Here is a 27,281-nt window from a genome sequence, read left to right as displayed (position 1 = left end):
GGAAGTGGAAGCTTCTGGCTGCACATTAGGAAAATGTTCTCAGAGTTTTGCCCTGTGAGGCAACCAGACCACCCAAGGAAGCTGGGTGAAGCGGTGTCACCATGGAGACAGGGAACAGGTTTGATAAGAGGGAGGATGCTAGGAAACTGAGGGGCCCAGAGCAGCAGAACCATGCTGGAGGGGGTGGGCACTGGAGACGCTCCTCTAGGATCTGGCTGAGACCCAAGGACGCATGGAAACTGGTCTGTTTGAGTTTCCCCTATGAGAGGAAACTCCAGTGGCAGACAAGCTGTGGATTCTGCTGGGGTGTAGGTGAAAGGACACCCCACAATGGAGAAGAGGCTGGTGACACAGAGTCATTGTTCTACCTCCTGGGCTAAGGACTCCGGCTATCTCTACTGTTAGCTATGTTGGATTATTTTTATTGTATATATTTAAGGTATACAACTTGCTGATTTGGTACACATTTGCACTGTGAATAACTACCACAGTCAAATTAATGTACATAGCCTCTCCTCCTCAGCCAAGGTGTGTGTGTGTGAGTGTGTGTGTGTGTGTGTGTGTGTGAGAGAGAGAGAGAGAGAGAGAGAGAGAGAGAGAGAGAGAGAGAGAGAGGGAGAGAGAGAGAGAGAGATACAGAACGAGAGAAAGAGAAACAGACTCTGTCCTTGAGAAAGGGGCCCTTAGTGTGGTGAGAACCCATCCCCTGCCATGACTTTGTCCCATAGTTGGTTACCTCTTTAGTGGCAGAGCTTGGCGATGCTGCCCCTGTGGTTCTTCGTGCCCCCACTCAGTGAGCATGTGCTAAACCTCACAGCTGCCTTCAGCCTTGCCTCAGCACACTGAGTGTGTGGCCCTGCCACTTTCTACCTCTAAGCTTCCATTCTCTCGCCTATAAAATGGGATAGCAATAGTGTTAATACTCACCTGACAAGAGTCATGATAGGAAGCTATCAATGTTAACAATGTGAAACAGTGCTTAATGAATACACCCTTAGTAATATCATAGTTATTTGACTGAATTATAGTTATTAATACACATATTATTACATATATAATACACATATTATTACATACTTTTTCTGGAGAACAGGGTTTTGGTAAGTGACCACACTGGTCTTGAACTTGCCATCTTCCTGCTTTGGTCTCTGGTGTGCTTAGATTAGAGGTGGGCACCAGCATATAAGGCTGGGTAGCACACCCGCCTAAGATGCTAAAGGACTTGGGATCCATCTGCAGCACCAGAATGAATCAATAATTAACACAATAAGTTAAGACTAAAAACAGCACTTCACGTGTCTGCAGAGCCCCCTCTGTGGCAGATACCTTGCCGACACTGCCTCCATTTGGTAGGCAAAAACAGAACTGGAGAGGAACCTGCAGGTTACTGCAGCACCCCAAAGAGGTCTAAACCCAGAAAGACCTCCGGCTTTTCACTGTGGCCTCCTGCATGTAGTCTGCTTCCTGAGATGACACCTTCTACTGGAGAGGGCGTGGACACTATCTTCTTTGAACTCCCAAACACATAAGACGACACCAAATTCTCTTGGAATTTTGCAGTTTTCAGAAATTTGCAACACAGATGTTGCTTCCCTTGGAAAAGTGTGTCTCTATCCACATAACAGCACAGACCGTTCTCTTGGGCTTTGCACAAAATCCTACGTGAGAACAATGCTATGTTTTAAATAAAAAAAAATTTTAAAAAAAACCTATTTTCTTGGCTTTGTCATTTCTTGGCTCCCCCTTTGGTGACAGAATGTCTCCCAGTCTGCCTAAAAGTGGCAGGAGGGTTTTTGAGGGGGGAACCCAGAGGGGGCATGGAGCAGAAAGGAGAGGCTGAAGGGTTAGCAGGGGCTTGGGATATTTGTGAAGAGGCTGCCAAGAAAAGGAGACATTTGTGCAAGTCAGATTGTACCAGGGAGAGGCTGGAAACTCAAAGCATCAGCGGGTGGCCCAATTAATTAAGGTGGGGCCAGGATAAAGGCAAGGGGAGGGGACATTACTAAACTTCAGGTAGGATAGAAACACATGCGTGCACGCACGCACACACAACTTCGTGACTGTGGTTAAAAGACCATGGAACTTGGAGAATGTCACATCACCAGCACCTCTGTGGGTCCCCTCAAAGTCTGGAGGCACAGACAGGAAGCCGAAGAGAGAAAAGACCTGGAGAGGATCCTTCTCACGAAATTGCCTCACCATAGCCAGCATCCCCTTTTTTCTTATGGAAAGGGTGTTTGTTTTGTTTTGTTTTTCTGCCAGACAGGGTAGGGCACTCCTATAATTTCAGCACTTGGGAGTCTGAAAGAAAAGGACTGGGAGTTTGAGGTTAGCCTGAACTACAGAATGAGTTCTAGCACAGCCTGGGCTACGTGGCAGTATCAGGAAAGAAATATCACGTAGCAGCAGCAGCCATCTGGGGGCCTGGGCACCTGAGAAGAGTAAAGAGCAGATTGTGGCCGCTCCTAACCCTCAGTGCCATGGGGTAACCTCTTTGGGAGGAGCCAGACCCTTCCCAGCTGAGCCATCCCAACACTGCTGTGTGAGGCTGCTAAGCGAGGGCCATTTACAGAGCCTCAGGTTCCAGACAAAAGTGACACAGAAAGTCAATTGCAAGGTGTGACTCCTGCCCCTTGGCCCTTTGCTATGACTCTTAGAGAGGCAGACGGAGCTGCTCCTAGTGGTTCTCTAACAGATGACCATCCTTAGGAGCATAGCGTGGTCCAAGGTTTGCACAGTGTGCTGCCCCTCTTGGCTCCTGCTTCCTCGCCAGACCTAGACCAGCTCCTCATCATTCGTCATTCCATGGGTCAGCAATGACACTGCTCCTGCAATAGACCAACCTCTTCCTGACCCTTTGTGTAAGTTATGTCACCCGTCTCTGTCTCACCGTCCTCAACAGTGAGAGCTTAGGCAAGGCCTGGTGCATGGAAAACCAACACACATGACCTGTGCGCATCGCTGCCTATCCCCACCGCCCCAAAGCGCTAGTCCAGTGGCTTAACCGTGCAGTTCGTGTCTTCTCAGTAAGCATTTATAAGTGGCTGCAACATGCAGGCACCCGGCTCAGTGATGAAACCACAAAGTCTAACAATGTGTGTTCCCTGACCTTAAAGAACCAAGTCTATGGAAGACAATGACAACAGAGTGGACAATTAAAGCCTAAGTGACAAGCCCTTAGACTGGGACTTTAGAGTCATAGGGCCCTCTCAGACTAATCCCTGTAGCTTTTTGAGTCTGGCCCCTGAGGCTTAAGTCACATGGTCAGGCCACAGGATCCTGTCCTTGATTAGGAGCTGTCATCTCCTAGCCTCTGGTGGCACATTCCTGTGGCTGCTCTCCCCAAACAGTCTGGGAGTTCCACCACAGGTCCCAATTCTCTGTCCTTGCCACACACACACACACACACACACACACACACACACACACACACACACACCAGCTTCAAGGTCCATTTCCCTTCTCTCTCTCTCTTTTTTTTTACGTTTTATTTTTATTTATATGTGTGCATCTATGCGTGGGTGAGTGTTCCAGGAGGGGGTGCTTGCTCAGGTGCTCTCAGAGGTCAAGGGAAGGATGTTATGGTAGTTATGAGACACACAGTGGTGGTGGAGGGGGGCTGGGTACTGAACTCAGGTCCTCTGCAAGAGCAGCAAGCACTCTTAACCACTGGGGCTCTTTCTAGCCCCACAACATGCATGGCCGTGCATCTGAGGAATTACCCACTGGGTCCTGTAAACCTTGGTTTCCTGCAACTCGCCAACTCCTCTTCTAGCCCCAGCCACGAGTCCATCAGGTCTCTGTCCTGTGGTGCTTTGCATGGGTGTAAAATCTAACTGCCCTTCCATACTGGAACCCCTTAGAGAGTAATCCACATCAACGTGGCCCAGACAGCCCTCCTGGAAGAACTGCCAGGGCCATCCCTGCGCCTCCACCCTACCGCAGGATTCTGGGATTCCGCTACTAGAGCTGAGCAGAGTGAAAAGGACTAGGATGGTTGCAGCGGCAGCGAGGGGTGGAGTCGTCCGGCCGTCCCCCCCTCCCCCAGCTCTGTCTGTTTATTTAGCTGAGGCTGTCATGAGGTCTTTATTCCTGGGGGACACAAGCCCTGTGTGTCTGGGTGGAGGACTGGTGAAAGGAACCCACCCCATGGTCCCGACCTAGCTGTGCTCACACAAATCGAGTATCCCCCATCTGTAATCAGAGGGGTGCCAGCGTTTTCACTGGTGGGAGGGGAAGCCAAGGCAGGCTAGTGACAATCCGGGACTCAGTGGGGGTTGGGCGTGGGGGGAAACTTTGGCCTGGCTGCACCTGGAAAGCCGGCCCAGCCGCCCGCCTGTCTCACACGCATTAAAGGGCACCTCCTTCCTCCCAGGAGGGCAGCCTGGGGTGTTCAAACTGGGTCTGGATTCGGCGGGAGTGCCCGGTGACAGCTGCCCCTGCGGTCCACCTCCCCTCTTCCCACCCACAGCGCTGGCACGTTCTAGGTCTCATTTAATTCGATCCGTTTTTTTCACGGACAAAAGAATGAGCATTCTCTCCGCAGTACGGGAGGAGATGGAGACTGGGCAATGCCACGCGGCCTCCAGGTCACACAGCCGCAGCTGCGCGAGCCCATGCGGTTTCGTTCTGCTATGTCCAGGCGCACCTGGATACAAGGCCATCCAGGAGGGTGTCACCCATACCGTAGATCTCGGGGTTCCTTTCCCGGGACCTCGTGGAGCTTTCAGGAGTTCGGTGCCCTTCCCGCCCCCGCCCCCTCCCCCATCCAGACCCACCTGCGCAGAGCACGCCTATGGCCCCGCCCCTGTGGCCCCGCCTGCTGCCGGGCGGCTCGGGTGCTCTGAGCTCCATCCAGTCCCTGAGGCCTTCTGTACGCTACTCTTGCCCATCCGGCCCACGCTGATCCACTCTTGTTCTGTTGCCTCTGCCTGCGTGGCCTTCCCTATACATGGCGCCCCTCTCGCCTACCCTTTTCCTCAGCCCTTTACCTATTTGGTTCATCACATATGTAGAAAGACTAGATGCAAGATCCAGGTTCAAAACTCCTACCCAGCAAGAAGCCTTTCTCAGCCTTGAGCCCCAGTAGCTCACGCGGCAGCTGGACTAGTTTCTTGGCCTTCTATTAGGGAGTACTCTGTTGTCAGAGAGCCACTTTGTGGCCTGGCACCGACCCTGAACAGTGGTTTGATGGTCGCAAGGTTACTTACCCTCTGTGTGCCTCGGTTTCTGGGGCTAAGAAAAGTATTATCGTCCTTCCTGAGTGAACTGCTGTGGGATTTAAGTGGTAGAATCCAGGTGCATGAGGGTATTAACACGGCTCACCAGAGCATTCCTCCCTTCAGGAGCATTCACCCCCTCACCCCCAACACCTCCATCCAGAGAAGCAACGCAGCAAAGTGAGCAGAGATGGCGCGATGGCAGGGGAGGGCGTTCTGGGTCAGCCCTGCCCTTAGGAGGCACCAGCTGCTGCTTCTCTCTGCGGTGCCACCTGCCTCGCCCCTGATCTTCTCTTCCTTTGATCTTCTGATCTCTGGCCAGGGTCTCCCAGCCAAAGGCATTCCTGTCTTCCAGCCTCCTCCAAGGAAAGGCAAAGGGCTGGGCTCACTCCATGCCCCTGCCCCTCCCTCCTCCCCCACTCCCGGCTGTGTGGAGCCTCAGGGGTCCTCGGATCAGGTAACCGCCAGGTCCACCTGAGGTGGTAGGGGGGTGAGGGTGGTTTGGGGAAAGAAGGGGAAATAAGAAAGGAAGCGCTGGCTCCGGGAGCTACTCCAGGCTCAGCACCTTAGCTGGACCAGATCCCTATGGAAAGGTACCCGGGGTCAAGGTCTTTGTTCTCAGGTCCTGGCATGTAAATCCCTTGTTTGAGTACACAGGAAGTGTGAGCGCCTGGTATGAAAAGGAGAAAGGACAACTCCAGGTCCTCAGGACTCTGGATCTGAGGGCACTGCCGATCTACTGTGGACAAAGCTCAGAAAACTGGCAGTAGGGGACTCTCACAACTGTGGGCCAAGGTAAAGTCAGAGAGGTCTTCATGGAGGAAGCTGGGTCTGGGAGCCTAATTCCTCATCAATTAATGCCCAGACCTAGGGCTTGCTAAGGGAGAGATTAAAGTGGGTATATAGGAGGGCATGGGGATAGTGTGGTGGATAAACAGTTCACACACACACACTCACAAACTACAACTGTATGGCTTCCTGGGAACTGTGAATATGATATTATTAGGAAAACAAGTTTTGTAGGTATAGTGAAATGACAGATTTGAGAAAAGAAATCTATCCTGTAACCTCCGGAAGGTCTCGAATCTGTTGATATTTGTCCATAATATACAAAGGTAACACATGCCAAATAAATAAATAATAATAAAAGACAAGGTGACATTGTCTTGTGCCCACAAGAAAAGCAAAACTTCAGCCCAGTGGTGGTGGCACACGCATTTAATCCCATCCAGCTCTCGGGAGGCAGAAAGCAAATGGATGTCTGTGTGTTAGAGGCCAGCTTGGTCTACAAAGCGAGTTCCAGGACAGCCAGAGCTACTGTTACACAGAGATACCTGGTCTCGAAAAAACAAAATAAAACAAAATAAAAAAGGAAGGAAAAAAGAAAGGGGGGGAAAAAGAGAGAAAGAAAAGAAAGCAGAAGTCCCCCAGCAGAGGTGTGACGGGATTCTGGCTCCAGAGCTGATAGAGGTTAACTTCTGCTTTAAGCCACCAGATCTGAGGCAGTGTACACCGCCCCTCACCATGGGATCCTCCTGTCCTCCCCTCTGCTAACCCTCAGGCCAAGCCAGTGACCCATCTCATACTTTCCATCTACAATAGTCACCCCACCTCCTGAGACTCGTCCTGGGTCTACTCTGACCCAGCAACTCCCATCCTGGGCATCTCACCAACAGACATGCATCTGTGTGCTCATTAAACATTCGCACAGAACGACTCTTAGCAGCGATAGTCATAACAGCCCAAACTGGGAAGTGCCCAACACCATCCACAGCAGAATGGACAAACTGTGCTCTATTTGCCCGTGTGAATACCACGCAGCCATTAGACTGAGCAAATGAAGACGAGCAGCATTAGGCGGGAATCACAAACACAGGGAGGGAAAGAAGCCAGATTCAACAAAACTCCCCTTTCCGTAAAGCTTAAAGCCAACACTGAAATCACCATCCTAGCTGCCCCTGTGGGCAGATGGTGTCCAGAAAAGGGCATGGGAGTCGAGGTCTTGCACAGAGATGGTGATGTTCTGTTTCTCTGAGTGCTGGTTACACAGTGTATTCACGGCAAAAATGTGCCAAGCTCTCAACCTATGCTACGTACTCTTTTCTTCAGTGTGTATTGAACTTAAAAGCTAGAGGAGTATCTTATTTTGTAGTACTAAGGATGCAGCCCATGGTCTTGAACATGCTAGACAAACACATACCAGTGAACTATCTAAAAGTTAGCTTTTAATACTTTTTCTGAGCCAAGCATGGTGGCACACATATGTAAAGCCAGCACTCAATGGCAGGAGAATCAGGGGTGTAAGGTAATCTTTGTCTAAAGAATGAATCTGAGGTAGCTTGGGCTACAGAAGATCCTCTCTAAAATCACAAAATTGGGCTGGGGAGATGACTCAGATGATAAAATGCTTGCCACATAAACATGAGGACCTGGGTTTGGGTCCCCAACATTAAAAAGTCAGGTGCATCTATGACCCCAGCTGTGGAGAAGCAAAGACCAGAGGTTCCTCGGTCCAGCGAGAGACCCTATCTCACATACACACACACATACAGACACACATACATACATACACACACGCATACATACATACACACATACATACACACATACATACATACTACATACATACATACACGAACAAACAAGGTGGGGCTGGAGAGATGGCTCAGCAGTCAAAAGTACTTGGTATTGTTTCAAAGCACCTGGGCTCAGATATCAACACCCACGTGGCAGCTTACCTACCATCCTCAATTTTAGTTCCTTTTTTTGGACTCTTTGGGTACCAGATACACATGTGCTACACAAACATACATGTAGTAAAACATTCATGCACACAAAATAAAATAAACAAATAATTTTAAACAAGGTGGTGAGGAATTGAAGGAGATGCCCTACACTGACCTCTGGCCATTACATGCACAAGTAACCCAAGTGCATATATATACCAATGACACACACACATGCACACATGAGCATGCACGCACACAAAATTTAAAACTTAAAAATATAAAAGTCTTCCAGGAGGGTCTGGAAAGATGGCTCAGTTGTCAAGAGCATTTGCTATTCTTCAGAAGACAAAGAACCTGAGTTCAGTTCCCAACACTCACATAGGGGTCTCAAAGCCCCCTGTAACTCCAGCTCCAGGGGATCAGATGCCCTCTTCTGGACTCTCCAGGTACCTACACATCTGTGGTATAAACACACATACACAGGAATAAAAATAAATCTCTTTTAAAAAATAAAAAGAAGTAAAAGTCTTCAACAAACTTCAGGCAGGGACAGATATATATCCCCTCTATATCCATGGTAACGTGTGAGTACTTCTTAGGTGTTAGCTCGCTGAGCTGAAATGCAATGTTTATTTTTGATGTCTCAGTTTCATCTTTCTTTTCTGTGTAGCCCTTGTACCTTAAACAAACTCTGGCACATAATCCTTAATAAACAGCTGGGAGTCACTGGCATGACCAAGGGCATCAGTAGCCCCTGATTTCCCTCCCAGGGCTCCCAGGTATCAGATCCGCCTCCCTGGACCCTTACAGCATTCCACATGAGACACAGTCCTCCCTTCCAATGCCGCACCCTGGACATCCCCTGGGTGCTCCCATGACCGGCCTGTGCACATCTCCTGCCTGGTGTTTAAATGCTTAGGATGGTATTTTCTGACCTACCAGCCTGGGGTCTCTCTAAACACAGAATGCAGTTCGTACTTATCCTTCAGAGACTGCAAAGGTCAGGCACACCCTTGGGATTCAAGCACCCATCTCCTTGAGTCCTGGGAACCCTCTGCTCAACCCAACCTGGGGTGGGGACATGTCTTTGTTCATCTTAGCCTGTTTAGAACAGGGTGGAAATTTTCAAAAGAAGTCTTCCTTTAAACATAAAAAATACGGGGGATGAATAGGAAAGGCCAAAGCCTCCGAGTGAAAGGCTTTATAGAACAGATGTCTCACTCCAATGAAACCCAAGCCTGGCCATGAGCTGGCTGGCTGGCAGCTTAAGAGACTCCCCACTGCGGCTCTGTCCTCACCGCAGCCGTCTGGGTCGGATGCCACACCTCAGGCTCTGCCCACAGTGGAGCCAGGTTAGTGCCACCACCTGTCTGGAGAGAGCTCCCTCGATCCCCACCCTGTCTCTCCAGAAAGTCCATCTGCTCCAGCCTGAGCCAGTTTGGGCTCTGTAGCTCCTGGCATCGGGCCCTCCATGTATTCAATCTTCCATTCATTCGCTTGTTTATCTCTTCATTCACCCCACCAATACCGCTGAACCACCGCTCGCAGTGAGGCTGGTGCCTGCACTGGGGATGCCTTTGGTGCACTGGTGGCCAGGGCTGTTTTTTTGGGACTCTCACCCTAGCTTGAGAAACGGACAAGTACACCTGGAAGAGTCCATGTGAGGGTCCCAGGATCATGTAGGATGCAGAGGGGCGTCTTCTCCAGAGTTGGGGTTTGGGGAGGGTTTTCTGGAGGTAACTCTATCTCAGGCAACTCTGCATACCTGGAATAATCTGATGCTTTCCTGACCACCTCCAAAGTCTCCCAGATGTGCAAGCTTCTTGTCCAAACCTATTTCTTAACCATGGCCTTGCAGTAATTCAACAGTGGTGTCCACCAGCCTCTTGCCTTACAATCCCGGTCATGAACTAATGATGCCTCACCTAAGCTCAAGTAGTTAGGAGAGACAGGGTCTCTCACGGAGACCTGGGCTTGCCAATTAGGTTAGGCTCTCTGTCCAAGAAATCCAGGAATGCCCTTGTCCCTTCCTCCCCGAAACTGAGATCATAAGTGTCATCACACTTGACTATTTTAAAAGGGTAGGTGCTGAGGACCAAACTCAGATCCTCATGTTTATACAGCCAGCATTTTACCAACTGCGCCATCTCTCCAGCTCCTGAGAGAGGCCTCTGGCTTCAGTACTCACACACACACACGTGCACATGCATACACACGTGCATGAGTGTGCATGCACACACATGGGGTGCAAGGGTCATGGTGATACCCACCTGCAGTCCCAGCACCTGGGAGGCTGAAGCAGAAGGATCACTGAGTCCAGCCTGGGACACTGTCTTAAAAAGAAACTGCTGGAGGTAGCTTCTGGAGTTTTCTAAGCCATTTCACACTAGATGGGTAAGAGCCTGGCATTTTCCCTCTCTTCCTTCAGCACCTATTCTTACATCACCATGACGTCGGGTGTATCATGTCTCTGACTCCTTTGACTTCAAACTTTCTTTTCAAGTTTTTAAATATTTTTATTTTTTTAATATTTTTCAACCATTTTTTATTTTTTATCACTTGTGTAAGGGCATCGCCCAGTTGCAGCCCACCCAATGGCAGGTGTGCTGCAGGGATGTGAGCAAAGTCTTGCATATAGAGAGGTCCTCCAACTCCTCTGCAGCAGGCAGACCCTGGGGGATGCCTAGGCCATTGTGTGGCATCTCTGAAAGTGCCTATATACCAGGTTACCTTCCTCATAGACAAAGAGCCCATCTCACCAATGCAGCTGGAAGGGAGGATACTAGGAAGAACTTCCCAGCATATTCCCAAAGTCAAATGTCTAAGCAAGTGTGTGGTGGTGGTGGAGTGGTATTGAGTGGCCTGTTTTGCCCACCTGTAGATCCCAGCTAGGTCAGAGGCCTTGCAGAGGCCAGAGCAGAGCCACAGGAGGGTTCCTCAAGCCCAGGTCCAGAAATTCTAAATGCTCCTCTGTAGCTTTACTTTCTACCCTCCGTGCATCTGAGGCTCCAGGGCCATGTGTTGATCAGCACCAGGCATCCGAAGGCTGACCCGCTATTTCCCAATGTCAGCTCCACTACTAGCACACCCTGGGCTACGAATGGCATCCTTGCACTCCCATGCTGGTACGTCAGGTGAAAGTGGGGCAGGTGGGGGAGGAATCTGCATTCCAAACATGTAGGCATGGTGTCAGCATGAGTGAGCATGCACACACACGAACACGCACACACATGCACACATGCATGCACGCATGCACGCACACTCATGCTCTGTCCTAACCCTGGGATTTCAAGTCTCAGGCACTGAATATCGCAAAGAGAATGGGGGCTGGATCCTCTTGACAGCTCATCTCTCATTGGCTGTCTTAAATTGTCTCTCCACACCTTCCCTACATCCTTATTCCTCTTTATTATATTCTGGGTCAGGAGCTGTTGCCTGCAGGAATTGGGCCTGAGGAGATCAGGTCTCTGCTAGGGCCTCTGATTCCAGCTAGAGGAAAGAACAAACCCAATGCTATAGACCTATAGGGTCAGGGGAGCTACAGACATAAGAGGAAGGTGCCTCATCCCTCCACACTGCAGAGAACACAGCAGCAGGAAAAGGCCAGTGGAGAACAGGGTAAGCTAGCAAGGATGGACAGCCAGGTAGGAGGGCTTTCCACATTTGGGAGTTCAGGAGGTACCTTCCCTCCCCCCATGGACTAGGAATGTCTATTACACAGTGGTACCCCTTATCCAAGGGGGATTTATTTCAAGATTCCCCCCTGTAGGTGTCTAAGATCTCGTACAACAATCATACCACAAGGACATGTGCTCAACTATGTTCATAGCAGCATTGTTTGCCATAGCCAGAACCTGGAAACAACCTAATTGCCCCTCAACCGAAGAATTGATAAGGAAAATGTGGTGCATTTATACAATGGAGTACTACACAGCTGAAAAAAATAATGACATTTTGAAATTTGCAGGCAAATTGATGGATCTATAAAACATCATATTGAACAAGGTAACTCAAACCCAGAAAAACAAATATCATATTGCTCACTCATAAGTGGCTTTTAGACATAAAGCCTATAATTCACAATCCCAGAGAACCTAGACAACAATGAGGACCCTAAGAAAGACATACATGGATCTATTCTGCACAGGAAGTAGAAAAAAACAAGATCTCCTGAGCAAATTGGGAGCATGGGGACCATGGGAGAGGGTTGAAGAGGAGGGGAGAAAAGGGGACGGGAGCACAGAAAAATGTATAGTTCAATAAAATCAATTTAAAAAACTGAAAACAAAGATCTCATTCAATATCAAAGCCTACATGCTATATAAATATTTTCTCCTCTACATTATTAATAAATTAAGCATAGTAAGATACTATCAAATTATTAATAAACTAAGCGTAGTAATATACTATCAACAACAACTAACAATAAACTATAATAGAACAATTATAAAAATATACTATAATAAAAATAAGTGAATTGCATACATTCTATCTCTTAAAAACTAGTTTATTATTGCAGGCTGTGGTGGCACACACCTCTAATCCCAGCAAAGGCGAAGGCAAGGCAGACCTCTGTGAGTTCAAGGCCAGCCTGATCTACACAGTGAGTTCCAGGACAATCAGTGCTACACTAAGAAACCCTGTCTCAATAAATAAATAAAATTAAAAAAAAATAGTTTATTATACTTTCACCTTTTTTTACTTGAAGGAAGTGTTTTACAGCTTCTCTTTGGAGTATCTTGACTCACAGTTTAGCTGTTCTTGCACTTAGATCCATCTTTCAATAAATGAAGGGTTGCTTAAACCCAAGTCCAGCACTGCAGCCCTTCATGGTTGAATTGAGCACCAAAAGGCTACTGAGTGACGAGCAAGAAAGCAGCATAAACCGGATAGAAACCCTGAATACAGGAACGATTCAGAGCGCTGCCGAGATGGAGACGGCACGAGATTTCATCTTGCTATTGAGGATGTCGCATGATTTTAAACTAGGAACTACTCATTTCTGGGATCTTCCATGTAACATTTTCAGACCTTGTTTGGTCATGGATAACAGAAACTACAGAAAGTAGAACCTTTAATAAGAAAGGACTACTATACTGAGAAAAGATGCCATTGTCTAGCTGGCTGTGCCTGCTACTAAGTCTACACTCAAGAAATATTTATCAGTTGAAATAAATGTCATAATTGCTAATTTCCACTAACTATTATATAACATCACTTTCCATGTATTAGTTCAAGTGGTCCTCACAACCCCCATGAGGTGGGGTATCCTTATCAACTCCACTCTATAGGAGGAAATTAAAGGGCAAGACAGGAGTCCTTTTGGGAGTACTAAGCCGGGATCTGAACCCAGACAAAGTGACTCTACAGGGTTGGTGCCCTTGATTACTCTGCTACACTGTCAGCACTGGGATGGAGTTTGTCATGCAGGATGCTGGCACACGTACCCCACCCTCCCATTAAGCAAATGCCTTTCCATCAGCGCTAGACCTGTCTCACTTGTCTCCCTGTGCCCACCTCAGTGCAACACACTCCATAACCCTGGCCCCCTGCAGATGCCATTCTTAAACCAGAGATCACCTGGGATGCCCAGTCTTTCTTTAGCCCTAGACCCCTCAGGTGCATCTGACATCCCACAGAAGGATGTCCCCTCCTCCCATCCCCCAATTACCAGACACAAAGGGGTCACTATGTTGGCTGTGGGAAAGTAATGTGTCTATTGTGTTACAAGACACAGGACATCCATTATACTGTTACAATTGTTCTGTTTTATTTTATTCTCACTGAGGGTGATATCGTCCAATGCTTAATTAATAAATTAAGATTCATCACATGGATGTACAGAGTACATAGAATTTGGTACTATCTGAGCTCTTAGGCAGCTACTGGAGAATCTTGGAATGCATTCCTCTTGAGAAAGAGAAACCACTGTGTATACTAGACAGACCCTGGTCCATATGAGGAAGGACACTGGGGGACAGACTACTTGGAATGGGAGTTAGGTCAAGGCAACAAACACCCTCGCTCTACAAACCAGAGTGTGAGGCTCTGATGTCCTACGAGCAGAGGGGGCAGCGGCATACTTGGCAGGATCCGGGGCAAAATGAAAATGCAAACCACTTCATTTCAAAACCATCACTCTCATATGGCAGTAGCAGAGCACTAACCCAAGTCAGGGACCTTCAAAGTACCCGGTCCTGCTCGGTGTTCCATGGCAAGAGCATGGAGGGGTCAAGACTAAGAGACTTGGGCCAAGTCACCCTGCTGGCAGGTACTACATCCAGGTAACCCTGCTGGAGGGCTGGGGTCAAGGGTAGAGTCAGTTACCTCAATTCTCTGGGGTCCTGAGCTCCTATCTGTTCTCAGGTAAGTAGGATGAGAGCCCAGGTCCTGTCCCAATTCTCTCTTGCTTTTGTCCTAGACAATAGTTTGCCTTCCTTTCCTGTCTCCTGCCAGCCTCCTAACCTGCTGTGTCTACCACAACGGCACGGGATCTGTTTACAGCCCCTCCGTGACTCAACTCTTGCAATCCCAGACACTTGATCCAGCCTTTCCTTCCTCAAACACCCACACTGCCCCAGATTTGGGGAAGACTGGAAGGGAGCAAAGACTAAATACATATAGGTGAACTGCCTGCGGCCCTATAGAGAGCGCCCCCTGCAGGTAGAGACCCGTATTGTGGGTGCGCAAGTATGAGTGAAGGGTGGCTGAGAAAATAGGACTTAGAACATAGGCCCTGCCTGCAGGAGGCTCCCAGGCTAAAGGGAAAGGATGGCCAGGGCTGAAAAATCCACCAGCAGTAGTAGTACACACCTTTAATCCCAGCACTCAGGAGACAGAGGCAGGTGGATCTCTGTGAGTTTGAGGCCAGCCTGGTCTACAAGAGCTAGTTCTAGGACAGACTACAAAGCTACAGAGAAACCCTGTCTTGAAAAACCAAATAAATAAATAAATAAATTCCTTCTTTCTGTTGCAGAGAAGTTCCAAATCTGATGGCAAAAAAAGGCCCATCAGAGAGACAGACATATCCCACACAAAGGGTCTGTACTACCACATCATAATATTCTCATGGGAAACAAAATCACATTCCCCGTGTGAAAAGCTCTTCCCTTAGGCGGGATCCCACTTCCTGCAGATCATCAGGAGAGACTTACGCTACCTGGCAAACGAGTGTTAGCATAGACCGTCTACTCCAGGGCCTGTGGTTTTTCTCTCTCACCACAACCGCCTCTCCAGGGATTCCCACATAAGGCATCCGTGAGTTCAGCAGAGCTGTCCGCCCTCTGCCCTGCCTGCCTGCTCTGCCTGCTGCGTGTGGTTATCTGGCCCTGTAGCCTGCACTTCTCACTTCCCACAAGGTGCCGCTTGTGTGTTATCTGTGCTCCTCTTATCACCCCCTTTGGAGCCTCAGGGGCAGAGGAGCCACAGGCGTGGACTGTGGAGTCCAAACTCACCTCGCTTAGGCTCCTCCCCTCCCTTGTGGGTCTCCAGAGCCTCATCTGAAAGGGGAGATAGCAATGGCTGTGTCCTCACATGGGAAGTTCGTGTGAAGAATGCTGTGTGGTGCCTGGCAGGGAGCAAGCATCCCATCCACGTCTGTCCAGTAAATGAGTGAGTGTTCCCCATGACAGCCTTGAGTTCAAGCAGCCATTAACAAGGGGGGCACGGGGAACTGTGGGAGTTAAGGTGAGAAGTGTCAGTAGAATTCACATGCTACTGGGCTGCAGTGTACCCTCCTGACCCACACTGTGCATGGGAGCATGGAGCAAGCCGCTGGTGGGGGCTGGAGATCTAGCGGAACAAAGCCCCAGAGTGGGCAACCTGCTAAGGCTTCTTTCTCTAGGACATGCTAAAAGCCTTTCGGTAGCAGCCACTTTGGGCCTGTTTCCCAGGAGCCAGCAGTAACAGGTGGGGAGCTATCCTCATCCCAAGTCACTCTGGAGCTGGAGTCAACCTTAGTATACAGGGGCTGTGTTTCTGGTTCCCCTGTATATTCCCAAATAGATGAAAACACTCTTTCCCCTTGCAGAGAACCCAGCAGTCCACTGGGTTAGGGTGAGAGGCCGCGATGACAACTCTGCCCTCACTGTTCCTCTCTCTTTCCTTTGGATTAGCCATTGGCCTTGGCCTTGGGCCTGAGGACCACGTCCAAATCCCTGACACTGGTGCAATGGGAGACACTCAGCACCTTCTTGCCACCTGCCTCAGTCTGGACACTCTCTCAGGGACACTCCCACCTTCTCCAACACCTCTAAGGGCAAAAGGGATGGGATGAGTGGCAGGAAGAAGGGATAGAGGAGCTGTGTTCTAGAGCTAGCCCACAGGATGTCACCCTGAGCAAAGTCCTAGGCAGGCAGAGGGAGGTGGGTGAGCCAAGGCACCCTTCACACCAGACTCCCTGCTAACATAGCTGCCTTGTGCCAGCCGTGGCAGTGTGCCAAGCACTGTGCCAAATTACAAATGTCTGCCTCAGAGTTCAGTGTAACTATTTCCATTTTGAAGCTATGGAAAGAGGCTGAAAGAGGTAAAGAAACCATGGGCATGGGACTGTGCATGCACCCGTGAGGCTAAGTTGAGGGTGTGGTGAGATTTAGGTCAGTCTAGGCTACACAACAAGCACCTATTTTGAAAAGCTGTAAGGACAGGAGAGATGAGATAGTGGTGAGGGGCACCGGCTGCTCTTCTGAAAGACCCAGGTTCCATTTCCAGTGTCCACCTGGCGGCTTACAACTCTCTGTGGCGCCAGTGTCAGGAAATGCAGTGCCTTCTGGCCTTCATGGGCACCAGGCACACACATAGTACACAGATGTACATGCAAGCAAAGCACACATACACCTAAAAATAAAACAAATTTCAAAGCCAAAAGCTAGGAATGTAGTTCAGTGGTACTCACCTAAAATGTGCAAGGCCCTGGGCCCAATCCCTGGTGAGTAAATACACACATACACACACATGCTTGCACGCATAGGAGCTCTTTCCTCAAAAGCAGTGGCTCCAGATGTGCCAGATGTTGTCTGGGGTTGGCGATGCCTGAATACAGAGAAGCACAATTGATAACCCTAACTGATAAACTTGAACTGATTTGTTTGTTTTATATGTGTGCCCTGAAGAAGAAGACAAAGGGTCCTGCTCTGGGACATCCTACCTCAGAGAACGGTGCACAAAAGGCCATTGAAAAAGTGTAACCAAGTACCAGTGTGTGCTTAGGTATATGAGAATCCATGTAACCCCAGCTTTCAAGGGGCTGAGAAAGGAGGATTGTGAGTTATAGGCCAGCCTGTAGTACATGGCAAAACTTTGTCTCAAAAGCAAAACAAAGAAATTGCAACTTAACTGGATACTCGCCCAGGGCTCATGGCTTTCTTTTCTCTTACAGGGTCCTCTGCCTATAGATAAAATGCTTCTGGTCCTCTGGTCCAAGCTCAGCCCCTTCTTCTGGCTTCCCTCACCACACAAGGTCTCTCTCTCTGAGCACCTGCCAGCCTCACCGTCGCTCCTCCAAGGGTGCTCCCAGGATGACCCGGCACCATAAACACTTGACCTGTTTTCCTTAATGCATCACCGTTTGCCGACTGCCTCACAGACGACTCGGCACACAGTAGGTCTCTGACAACACTGAGGATGATGTCTACTCCAGAGAGGGTCTCACCCTCCCTAGCTATGGCTCTGTAATGGTTTGAAAGAAAATGGCCCCCAAAGGGAGTGGCACTGTTAGGAGGTGTGGCCTCCTTGGAAGAAGTGTGTCCCTGGGGGGATGGGCTTTGAGGTCTCTTCTGCTCAAGCTTCCCTCAGCACGACTGTCAGTTAACTTCCTGCTGCCTTCTGGTCAAGATGTAGCCGGCTCCATGTCTGCCAGCATACTGTCATGCTCCCTATCACGATGATAATGAACTGAACTTCTGAAACTGTAAGCCACCACCTCAGTTAAATGTTTTCTTTGTAAGAGTTGCCATGGTCATGGTGTCTTTCCACAGCAATAAAAACCCTAACTAAGACACGGTCATTAATTGTACTGAACCCCAACACCTTCCCCTTCAAGCAACTACCACGGATGGGTTCCTAAGAAGTCACTGCTGGTGCATGAGAGGGGATTGGCTCAAAGCACGGACACCTCTTCAGAAATAGGGGCTGGGACACAGGATTTCAGAGGCTGCTGGACCAGGGGTACTAACATGCTCAGAATCCAGTCTGTCCTTGTGGAGCTCAGAGCCCTCCAGAGCTAACCTCCAGGGAGTACTATCCAAACTGGAGAGGGAGACTTGGTTCTGAGGAAGCACCAGCACCAGACATGACCAGATAGAGATCTTAGATTCTGAACCCTTCATTTTCATCAAGATGGGCCTCACACAAGCCCCTCCCTCACAGGATTTATAGTTGGTGCTTTAGGTAAAGTACTTGAAGGCAGCTCTTGCCACCTAGCAACTAACCAGGAAGTGGTGGAGGTTGCTATGGTTGATTAAGGGGTGATAGTAAGTCCTAAGTTAGTCTCTCTGGTGTCATCCTGACCGGGCCCCAAACATGGACCTTCCTGATAAACTAGGGTACTTCTGGGATAAGGTCACAATCAAGGGAATAAAAACTGTGACCTAGGAGCAGACAGGAGTGGCAGAAAGCCAGGCACACAGAGCTGCCATGGCCACATTTCCAATTATCAGCAGGGACTCTGATCCTGCTATGGGGCACTCATCCCTTGGAGGTCTCTGGAGGAGACAGATCCTGGCAGCTAAGAAAGGGCTGGGAAGGGACACAAAGGAAAGCTCTCCTCTGGAGGTACCTTGTCTTTGAGTGGCCGGCCCAGCCCCCACCTACCCGCCACCAGCCCGCTGTGGCCTGCCCTGGCATAGCTCTGGGGGGCTCAGTGCCAAACCCTGAGCTTTCCCCCCACCATGTCCTTTCACTGCTTCCAAAATAACTCTTTGCTCACTGCCCAAGTTTGGCTTCTCGGCTGTTTTTCTCCTCCTGGGACCTGTTCTCCCTTGTCTGAAGGGCAGCAGGGGAGCCCTGAATTATTGTTAGAAATTGCGGCTCGTCTTTTCCTTTATGAGTGCAAAGGGGCTCCTACCATTCTGAGTCCCTAAGTCAATAAGCCCGTTCAGTTTGGCTAACAGAAGTTATTTCCAAGAGAGGGAGGGGTGGCAAGTGTTCCCCCACCTCCTACTCTTGTACCTTCCCAAGGTGACCAAAGCCCCAGAAGGACTCTCTGTCCTTGGCCCTGCTCCCAGTAGAACCAGTTACTGGCCTAAGGTCACACAGTCCAACATGGATGAGCAAAGAGGAGGCTCCCCCACGCCCTTCCAGGCAGGCTCAGCACAGGAACCGAGCCTAGGCTCCAGCACCCCACCGCCTTCCTCAGGCCATACTCAAGAAAACATATTCTACTTCTGAGGAGAACGCTGGCTCTCTGGGCAGCCTGACCTGAGAGCCCAGACTCTTCCCCTTTGGAGAGTCTCCCATCAGGTAGACTTGGCTGCTGCCCCTCCAGGCTGTGCACAGGGTGACTTCCTCGATCACCTAGTCCCAGAGCCCAGGAGCAGCTCAGCTCCTTGGAAGCCCGGTTCCCTGAAGGTCAGCAGAGGGGGTTTAGTGCAGCAAGAAGGTGGTGGAAAGGAGGAACCCTCTGAAGGGCCCCAAAAGATGGAGCTCTTGGATCACAACCATCCCCCTCTCTGGGCCTCATGGGGCACTTGTAGCTAAAAGTGCTGAGAGAAACAGAAACATCGCAGTCAATGTTCCTTAAGTGTCAGTGCTATGAAAAGTGCCACCCGCGCTCCCCCGTCCCCTTTTGCACCTCCGGACCTCCCTTCTAGATAGACACAAGTAGTGTTTCCATTTTAGGCTAAGAAATTGAAACTTTGGGCCTGGGGTGAGCTCCCCCCTGCCCAACGTCAGGGTTGCCTTTGGCGGTCTCCAGAGCCTGGCATCCTACCAACAATACCCAGGGACACCCAAGTGGACCCTGTCTCCTGTGCGCTGTCCATCGTTTGTCACCTGTAGGCCTGGGCCAGTGCAGGAAGCAAGCCGTGGCACAAGGGACCATCCAGAGCGAGAGCTCACGGGAGGGGGAAGGTGGTGGTGCCGGGCGGGCTGGGGGCCAATTCTCTCTGAGCCAGGCTTTCTTCTCCGCCAGTGCCCCACCCAGCCGCGCCCGTGCCCACTGCTGCCAGAGCCCAGAGGTTTCCTTTTTCTTTTTGCCTAAGGCTGTCTCCTGCCTTTCCTTTGAACTGGGGTGTCAGCTCCCCCACACAGTCACTCTCCCCCAGCAACCCCCCAGGCTCCTTCAACAAGGGAGGGCCCTGGGGACACCACTTCCTGGAATTACTCCACCCCTCCTTTGCTCTCTCCTCTCCGCATTGGTCTGGGTGCTGTCTGGGCTCTCCCCCTCCCTTCCCTATTTCCCACCCACTGCCAAGCCCTCTCACCGAGCTCACCCTGTTCCACACCGGCGGTAGCGGAGGACCCTGGGTTTCTCTGCCTCTCCTTTTCTACTTTGCAGCCAAATGTGGGGCATAGAAATCCAGAGAACCCCTGGGATTTAGCTAGGGTCTTCCACCCACAGAGGGATTTGGGGTTGGAACTTGCGTCCCCGGGCTTCCCAGCAAAAGTATGTCGACTCAGAGTCTGCTGGAGAGGCAGCAGAGGCTTGACCAGGAAGGGAGCCTGGGAGATGAGGAAGAGAGCTGACAGTGATACCCCAACACACCCTCCCCGGGTCCAATGCTCCCCGACTGAGGCCACATGGTCGTCTGCTTGCTCATCAGACAGTCCTCTGGGAACCCTGCCGGGCAAGCTGGAGGGCAGGCTGGGCTCTTCCCTTGGTCCCTCTCTCCCATTGCATGAAGCCAAGACTGTACCAGCAGCGAAGGGGCAGCAGTGAAGCTGTCCTGGGTCCTTGCCAGTGACTCTCCTGCCACAGCCCTCAACACACAGAGAGACTTGCCCTACAACTCTCGTAGAAGGCTGCTTCTCCCCTTTCCAGTGCTAGCCCAGGGCCTCCTCCTTCAGGAAGCCTTCCAAGAAAACTGCCTCCTGACTCTGACTCCCTAATGTCAACAATAACTCTTTTCTTTCCACCCTACAGGCCCTCTACTGAACCCACTGCAGACGCTACCTCAGTGAATCCACACACGTATTAGCTTCACTTATAGATGGAGAAACCAAGTCACAGAGATGCCAATAAACCCACTCAGTCTCACCTAGCACAGCCTTTTACACCAATGCCCATCCTGAACCCTTCTGTTCTGTTCTTCCAATACCCTGCCTCCATCTGTCTGGCTGCAGACATAGCCAGGCAGTGGTGAGGAATGCTAATTACCCTGAATCTACCTATGCACAGGTGTGTGCACACACACCCTCACACACACAAGCATGCTCCTGCACACAAATGCACACCTGACCTTTCACACAAATTCTGTAGTTATCACGGCCGGCTTGAAGGGAACGAATTCCCAGAAAGCAGTGAGCAGCCGGGCATAGAGCAAAAGCCCTGGCAGCAGTGAGGAAAGAAGTGGGTACTAAGGGGCATCCACCATGTCGGAGCCTCTGGGTGTTTGCAGCCAGAGCTACAACCATGTTTCCAGAACACTCTCCCCAACACTTCTCAGCACTGGGGGGACTCCATGTAAATCCCCAGAGTCCCCTACTCAGGCTCTGTTTGCTTAGCAAGTATTTGCTGCATGTATATTTCTGTATTCCTATGTGCTGGGTAGCACAGGGACACTTCTCATTCACAACGCCACAAACTGCAGTGCCCCAGAGCCAGGGGCTCCATCCTCCCCTCCATTCCTTTCCATAAGGCGCCTTGTGCAGGAAGACTCGCTCCATTGAGGGTGTGGGGAGCCCTTCTAAAGACATCTGAAGAACTGTGTATAAATGACTCCTAACTTTGATCAGACAGGGCTGGCACTGGGCCCCAGAGTGCTCATGAGTTTTGGACTTGTGTATCAAATAACTAGAAATGAAGGCTTTCTGGTCTCCCCTGAAATTGGAATGGAGGGAGATGGAGGCAGCCACTTCATGACAAGTACAGGCTAGGAAGGAACCTAACCATCTCGGGGTGGAAAGCAGATGTCAAGTAATTTGTACTGAGATTCTTTCAAGGAAGCCATTAGAGGAACCAGCAGTGTCTTCTATGGTCCACAGGCAAGTCCTAAGACTGCCAAGAAGGGAAGGAGCCTCAAGATATCCCTGGCCTGGCTCCTCGAGGTTCATCTCTCCCTACCTTCAAATGCCTTTGCAGAGCCTGGGGGGAGGGGAGCTCAGAACAATAATATATTTGATGCATAGGCATGAAGACCCTGATTTCTAACCCCAGAAGCCATGCAAATGAGTGGCCATGGAGGTGAGCACTTGTGATTCCACTGTGGGACAGCGAAGACAGATCCCTGGGACTACCTGGCCAGCCAGCCCAGATCACTCAGTGAGTGCCAGGTTAGTAAGGCACTGTCTCTGAAAGACATGCAGACAGCTCCTGGAAAGTGATGCCTGAGGTTGACCCTTGACCTCCACACAAATTGCACATGTACCTGCATACACATGTACACCGACACAGATCCAAACACACACACACACACACACGATATACAAAATGTCCTTGTAGTTCTCCTGAGAAAGCAAAGAAGAAAGGCTTCATCTCTGAGCCCTGCAGACAGCAGATGCCCCTCCTCCAACACCACAGATATTGCCATACAATTCCCTACATCATCACCGGACCCAGCACGTCCTTCTTCTGCCCCCAGACACACTCTTAAGCCTTAGAATAAAAGAATTTCCTTAACATCTAGGAGGACTCAGGAAGAACTCAGAAATCCTCACCTCCTCTAACCCAAAGATGCCTCACATCAGAGGGCACCAGGTCAGAGTGCCAGGGAGTTGCTGTCAGCGTGGACGGTCGGACACTTAGATTCTCAAAGTGAAACTCTTTACCTCTGCCCCAAGTCCTGCCAGGAAGAGGCCCACAGATTAATCGAGACTATCTTGCATGCTGGAAGGTGGCCTGACCTGCCAGCCTCTGGAAGGGCCTGTATCCTCTGCCCCTTTCACACAGGCAAGGGGTCTCTCTTCTGCTGTCCCAAAAGAAGGCTCAACAGAAGTTATTTCTAAACTCCGTTTGGCCATCGGCCCTGTCTTCTAACAAGACAATGGCACAGATATCTAATATGTAAAACTGATAGAAATGGGGGCTTCTGGAGGGCACTGCAGGAGTGGGCCAGAGCCCTGTACTATGGTGCTGGGGTACCCTCCGCTCTGCTATGGACTCCTATGCTCACCTCTCCCTTCACCCCCTAGGCTGGACAGGACTTGGTTTGCCCTTTTGAATTAGGGGTACTTTTCATTCCTCACCCCCCTTGAGCCCACAACTGTGTCTTTTGGAGTGATAGAGAGTATCCAAAGGGGGCTGTAGAGATAGGAAAAAAGCCTCATAGGGGGCTCACAGGATCCCCACACTCACCAGGACACTGCTGATCTCAGTGCACCCTGGCCACTTGCTGAGACTTTTGGAACAAGCCCAACTCCCTCTTCCTTGGAACTCATCAGTTCTAGGACCCCAAAGATGAGAGAGCCTCTCCCAGGCCTGAGGGAGCTCTGGGAATCCTACCCAGGCTTTTCCACCTGTTTGCCTTCCTCTGAGGGAAAGCATGGAAGGCCAGAGGTTTCCTCCTCTGGGAACAGGGGTGGAAGCCAGGTGGTCTGGGATGTGCCCCCACTCCCTCCTGCCCAGGTAGGGAGCAGCTACAGCCTCTGGTTCTTTGATTCTGAGACAGTTACCCCCAATAGGGTCCCCAACACAGACTCTAAAAATGTTTTCTCTGGTTTTCAGTCTCAGAGCCTGCCCACAAATTAGTGTCTCTAACTCAGCCTCCTGGGACATGACTTCAGGGAGGCCTGGGGAGGGGGCAGGAGATCTCCACACAAGAAGATAGTTCCAGCAGAATCCCTTTCTAAAGAGAGCTGGTGTCAGGGACCCCTCAAGAAGGCCACCTGCCTCGGTGAGACAGTTCTTGCTGTGGTAGAGGAACCTGTTTCCACTCTACTGGGGCACACTCCCCTCTCCTCACACTTATGCCTTCATCAACCCTCCTGGACACTCTTCTGCTGGGGAAGACAGCTAGGGAAGAGACTCCCCCGCCCCCCGCCCCGTGTTCCCCCACTTTCTTGCTCAGAATTCACAGCCCACTTTGCCAGGCCTGGATTCCAACACTGAGCCTATGAGGGTGGGGAGCACCTGGGAAAGATCAGAGAGGCCCGGGCTCACTCCTTGCCTTGCCCTTAGTTTCCTAAGGACTCTCCTCTGCTCCCCAGTCCTTCAATCTTAGACTCGGAACGGAAAGAACCCTCCTGGGATGCTCTTGTCCCGGGGCACCAAACCGTGTTTGTGAGGTAGGCAGCCATCAGGAATAGCAGGAACAAACAGGTGAGTACTCACAGGTAAGCCGTCAGGGGGTCCAGGTCCCCTGGCACCACTGAGAGCCCAAGCTCGGAGCAGTCAGCTGACAGCATGATGCCGTCCTCCTGGCAATGGCAGGGAGCAGGACAGGCGGGACGCCCTGGGCCAGGCTGGGGGTCGCTGCCTGCAAGCACCGAGGCGCACAGCACAGCGCAAAGCCACAGCTTCAGGAGCCTCAGCGGGCTGTGCATCTCGGCGGCGGGCTGCGGGGGCACCTGGCGGGCGCTCGGGCGGGCGGGAGCGCAGAACAGTGAGCGCGCGGCTCACCTCCTGGTCCCGGGCGGGCCCGAGGGCTGCGCCGTCGGTGGGACCGCCCTCGCTCTACTTGGCTTGGGTGCGGCGGCGGCGGCAGCGGCGGCGGGACGGTGCAGTCAGAGAGGGGCAGGCATTGTTGAGTGATCTTCGTTATTCAGTTTCACAGGCTGGGCTTGGCAAGGGAGGGAGACACGGGAGGAGGGGGTGGGAGGAGGAGTCAAGGAAACTTTCTACGCGGTGACTCGCTCCCCTTCCCTCCTTCCTTCTCGGCTGGCAGGATTTCATCCAGGGGTTTGGGGGAGACGAAGAAACCGAAGAAACCCAAAACTAGGACCAGTCAGCACATAGGAGACTAACACTTGTTTGGTAAGGGTGACCCAGAGCCCCCGGGCTCAACTGTGGGGTAAAATTCCTCTTGAATTTTTGAACAACCATGGGCTCTCAAGGGACCAGAGAAGGCCTTCAGGAAAAGACCTCTGAGTTCCACAGACACCAGTACCACTACTATATTTTATGTTGAAGGGAAGAGAGACCCGAGAGAAAGATATTTGAGGTCACACGACTAATGGGGACAGCCTCGGAACTAGCGCTCAGGTCATTCCTCTGCATCCTAACCTGACCAGGGGAGGAAGGAGGTCCTAAGCTGAATGGTTCCTTGTAGGTTGGCAGTAGGAATGAGGAGGGAGCCCTCGTTGGGGAACCACACCCAGACACAAAGAAACTGAAGTGGATTCTACCAGATGCGTAGGGCATGGAAATGAACTCGTGCAGGCTGTCAGATTTGAAGTCTGAAGATCACCCTGATCTCTGGACCCAGGATCTGTGGACTGCCTCAGGTTGCCACAGCTGGTTGCCAGAGCTTGCCAGCGAGTCGGTGGATTGGCGCCACCTGGAGGCTCAGTGCTACAGTTGCAGCTAAGCCACCTAAGCGTTCAATTCCTTCCATAATCCATCCCAGGACCTTGGAGAGCAAGGGAAATGATGGCTAAATCTCAAGACCCTGCTCTCAGGCTACACTGGATTTAGTGGTGCTTTCTTCATGTGTCCTTTCACTTTCTCTGGTTTCCAGATCTTTCTCTGAGTCAAGTCCCAGGGTAGAACTAGGTCAGGTTGGGACCCTTTTTGCCCTGACTCCCCATGGTCCACACCAGAAACATGAGGACACCAAAGGAGCCAAGATGCCATCCACACTTCACTTCGATACTCAAAACATTCTCATCAATCCCTCTCCATCCTTTATGGATACTCTGGGACTGATGAGGAGAGAGTCGCACTCTCAGATCAAGAAGCCAGAAGAACTGTGCTTCCAGACTCCTTGACTGATAAAAGTGGAAGGTGAGCCCTTAGGAAGGTCACAGAAAGGTCCTCCTGGGCCATGCAAACCTGTAGGCAGAAGCCCCCCCCCCCCCGTGTATTTCCCATCTCGCTTATCCCATGCCTTCACCTTAGCTCTACCTACACACACACACACACACACACACACACACACACACACACACAATTCCCACCCATGATGCTTCAGGCCTCCTGGCAAGGCTGAAAAACCACACTTGGGCCTCATTCCACCCGTGTAGCAGCCCTCTGAAGTGGGCTTGGGTAGCTCAGAGCTGAGTTTCCAGCCTGCCCATGGAAGGGTCATCCAGGGGCCAAGTCCTTGGACTCCTGAGAGATACAGAACTGAAGAAAACATTGCTATTCAGTCCTTTTGGGGGCACCAGAGCCCAGTCTCACTTTGGGAACACTCCTGGATAACAGAAAGCCCCATTTTAAAAAGTCTCATTTATCTTATGTACGGGTAGTGTGGGCACATACGCTGTGGCACATGGCGTAAGCGTGGAGATCAGAAAACAACTTGTTAGAGCCAGTTCTCTCCTTTTACTGTATGGGTTCCAGGGATTGAACCCAGCTTGTCAGGTTTGGCACCAAACACTCTTACTTGCTGAGCCATCTCAACAGCCCAGCCCCACTATTTTGTTAATTAGCTTTTTGCTTTTGTTTCTTGTAATCACAGTCTCCCAAGCTGGCCTCAAACTTGTAGCCTCAAATTCTGATCCTCTTGTCTTCACATGGTGAGTGCTGGGATTATAGTCACAGGCTACCATGAATTTATGTGGCACTGGGGATCAAACCCCGTGTTTCATGCCTACCAGGCGAGGATTCTACAAGCTGACTACCTCCCAGGGCCCCAAAAGCTTTTATTCCCCTTCTTCACCCAGGTCTGAGAAGGTTGCACACTGCTAAGAACTAGGTTGGCCAATGAGAACTCTGGCCACTCCCCCATGGACAGGATAGGGAGCTAAATCCATTTGAAGGAGCACTGCTGTGGTTGGGTCAGGCATGCTTTGTGTCCTTCCAAATAACCTCCTCCTGCGGCAATCAGTGCCAATCCTCAGGCTCCCTGCCATTAGAGTCTGACTTGGAGGTGGGCGGGAACTTGTGAGACCACTGGCAATTGCGTCCCATGGTACACAGCCCAGTCCTAGAGCATCTGGGACGGATAGCCTCACCCGCACACCTTGTTTTCTTTTTCTTTTTTTTTTTCTTGAGGGGTCTCTTAGTCTTTCCCTTCTCCATATCCCTCCCATTCTTTCCTATACAAAGGAGAGGAAGAAAGTGAAGGAATCGGGAAACTTG

General features: G+C 50.7%; 1 protein-coding gene across 1 annotated transcript in view; it reads right to left on the bottom strand.

Annotated features, from left to right (window-relative positions):
• The window catches only part of Lgr6 (leucine rich repeat containing G protein-coupled receptor 6), a 118,943-nt gene extending 94,280 nt beyond the window's left edge, over positions 1-24,663 (bottom strand). The window contains exon 1 of the mRNA XM_057770622.1: positions 24,372-24,663. Within this exon, the coding sequence (XP_057626605.1) occupies positions 24,372-24,583 (212 nt within the window). The 5' untranslated portion in view covers positions 24,584-24,663. The remainder of the gene's footprint in view (positions 1-24,371) is intronic.
• Positions 24,664-27,281: the final 2,618 nt, after the last annotated feature.

The sequence above is a fragment of the Chionomys nivalis genome, chromosome 5 (assembly GCF_950005125.1).
Source record: "Chionomys nivalis chromosome 5, mChiNiv1.1, whole genome shotgun sequence".
Classification (NCBI taxonomy): domain Eukaryota; kingdom Metazoa; phylum Chordata; class Mammalia; order Rodentia; family Cricetidae; genus Chionomys; species Chionomys nivalis.
This window is presented reverse-complemented; position numbering and strand designations above follow the sequence as displayed.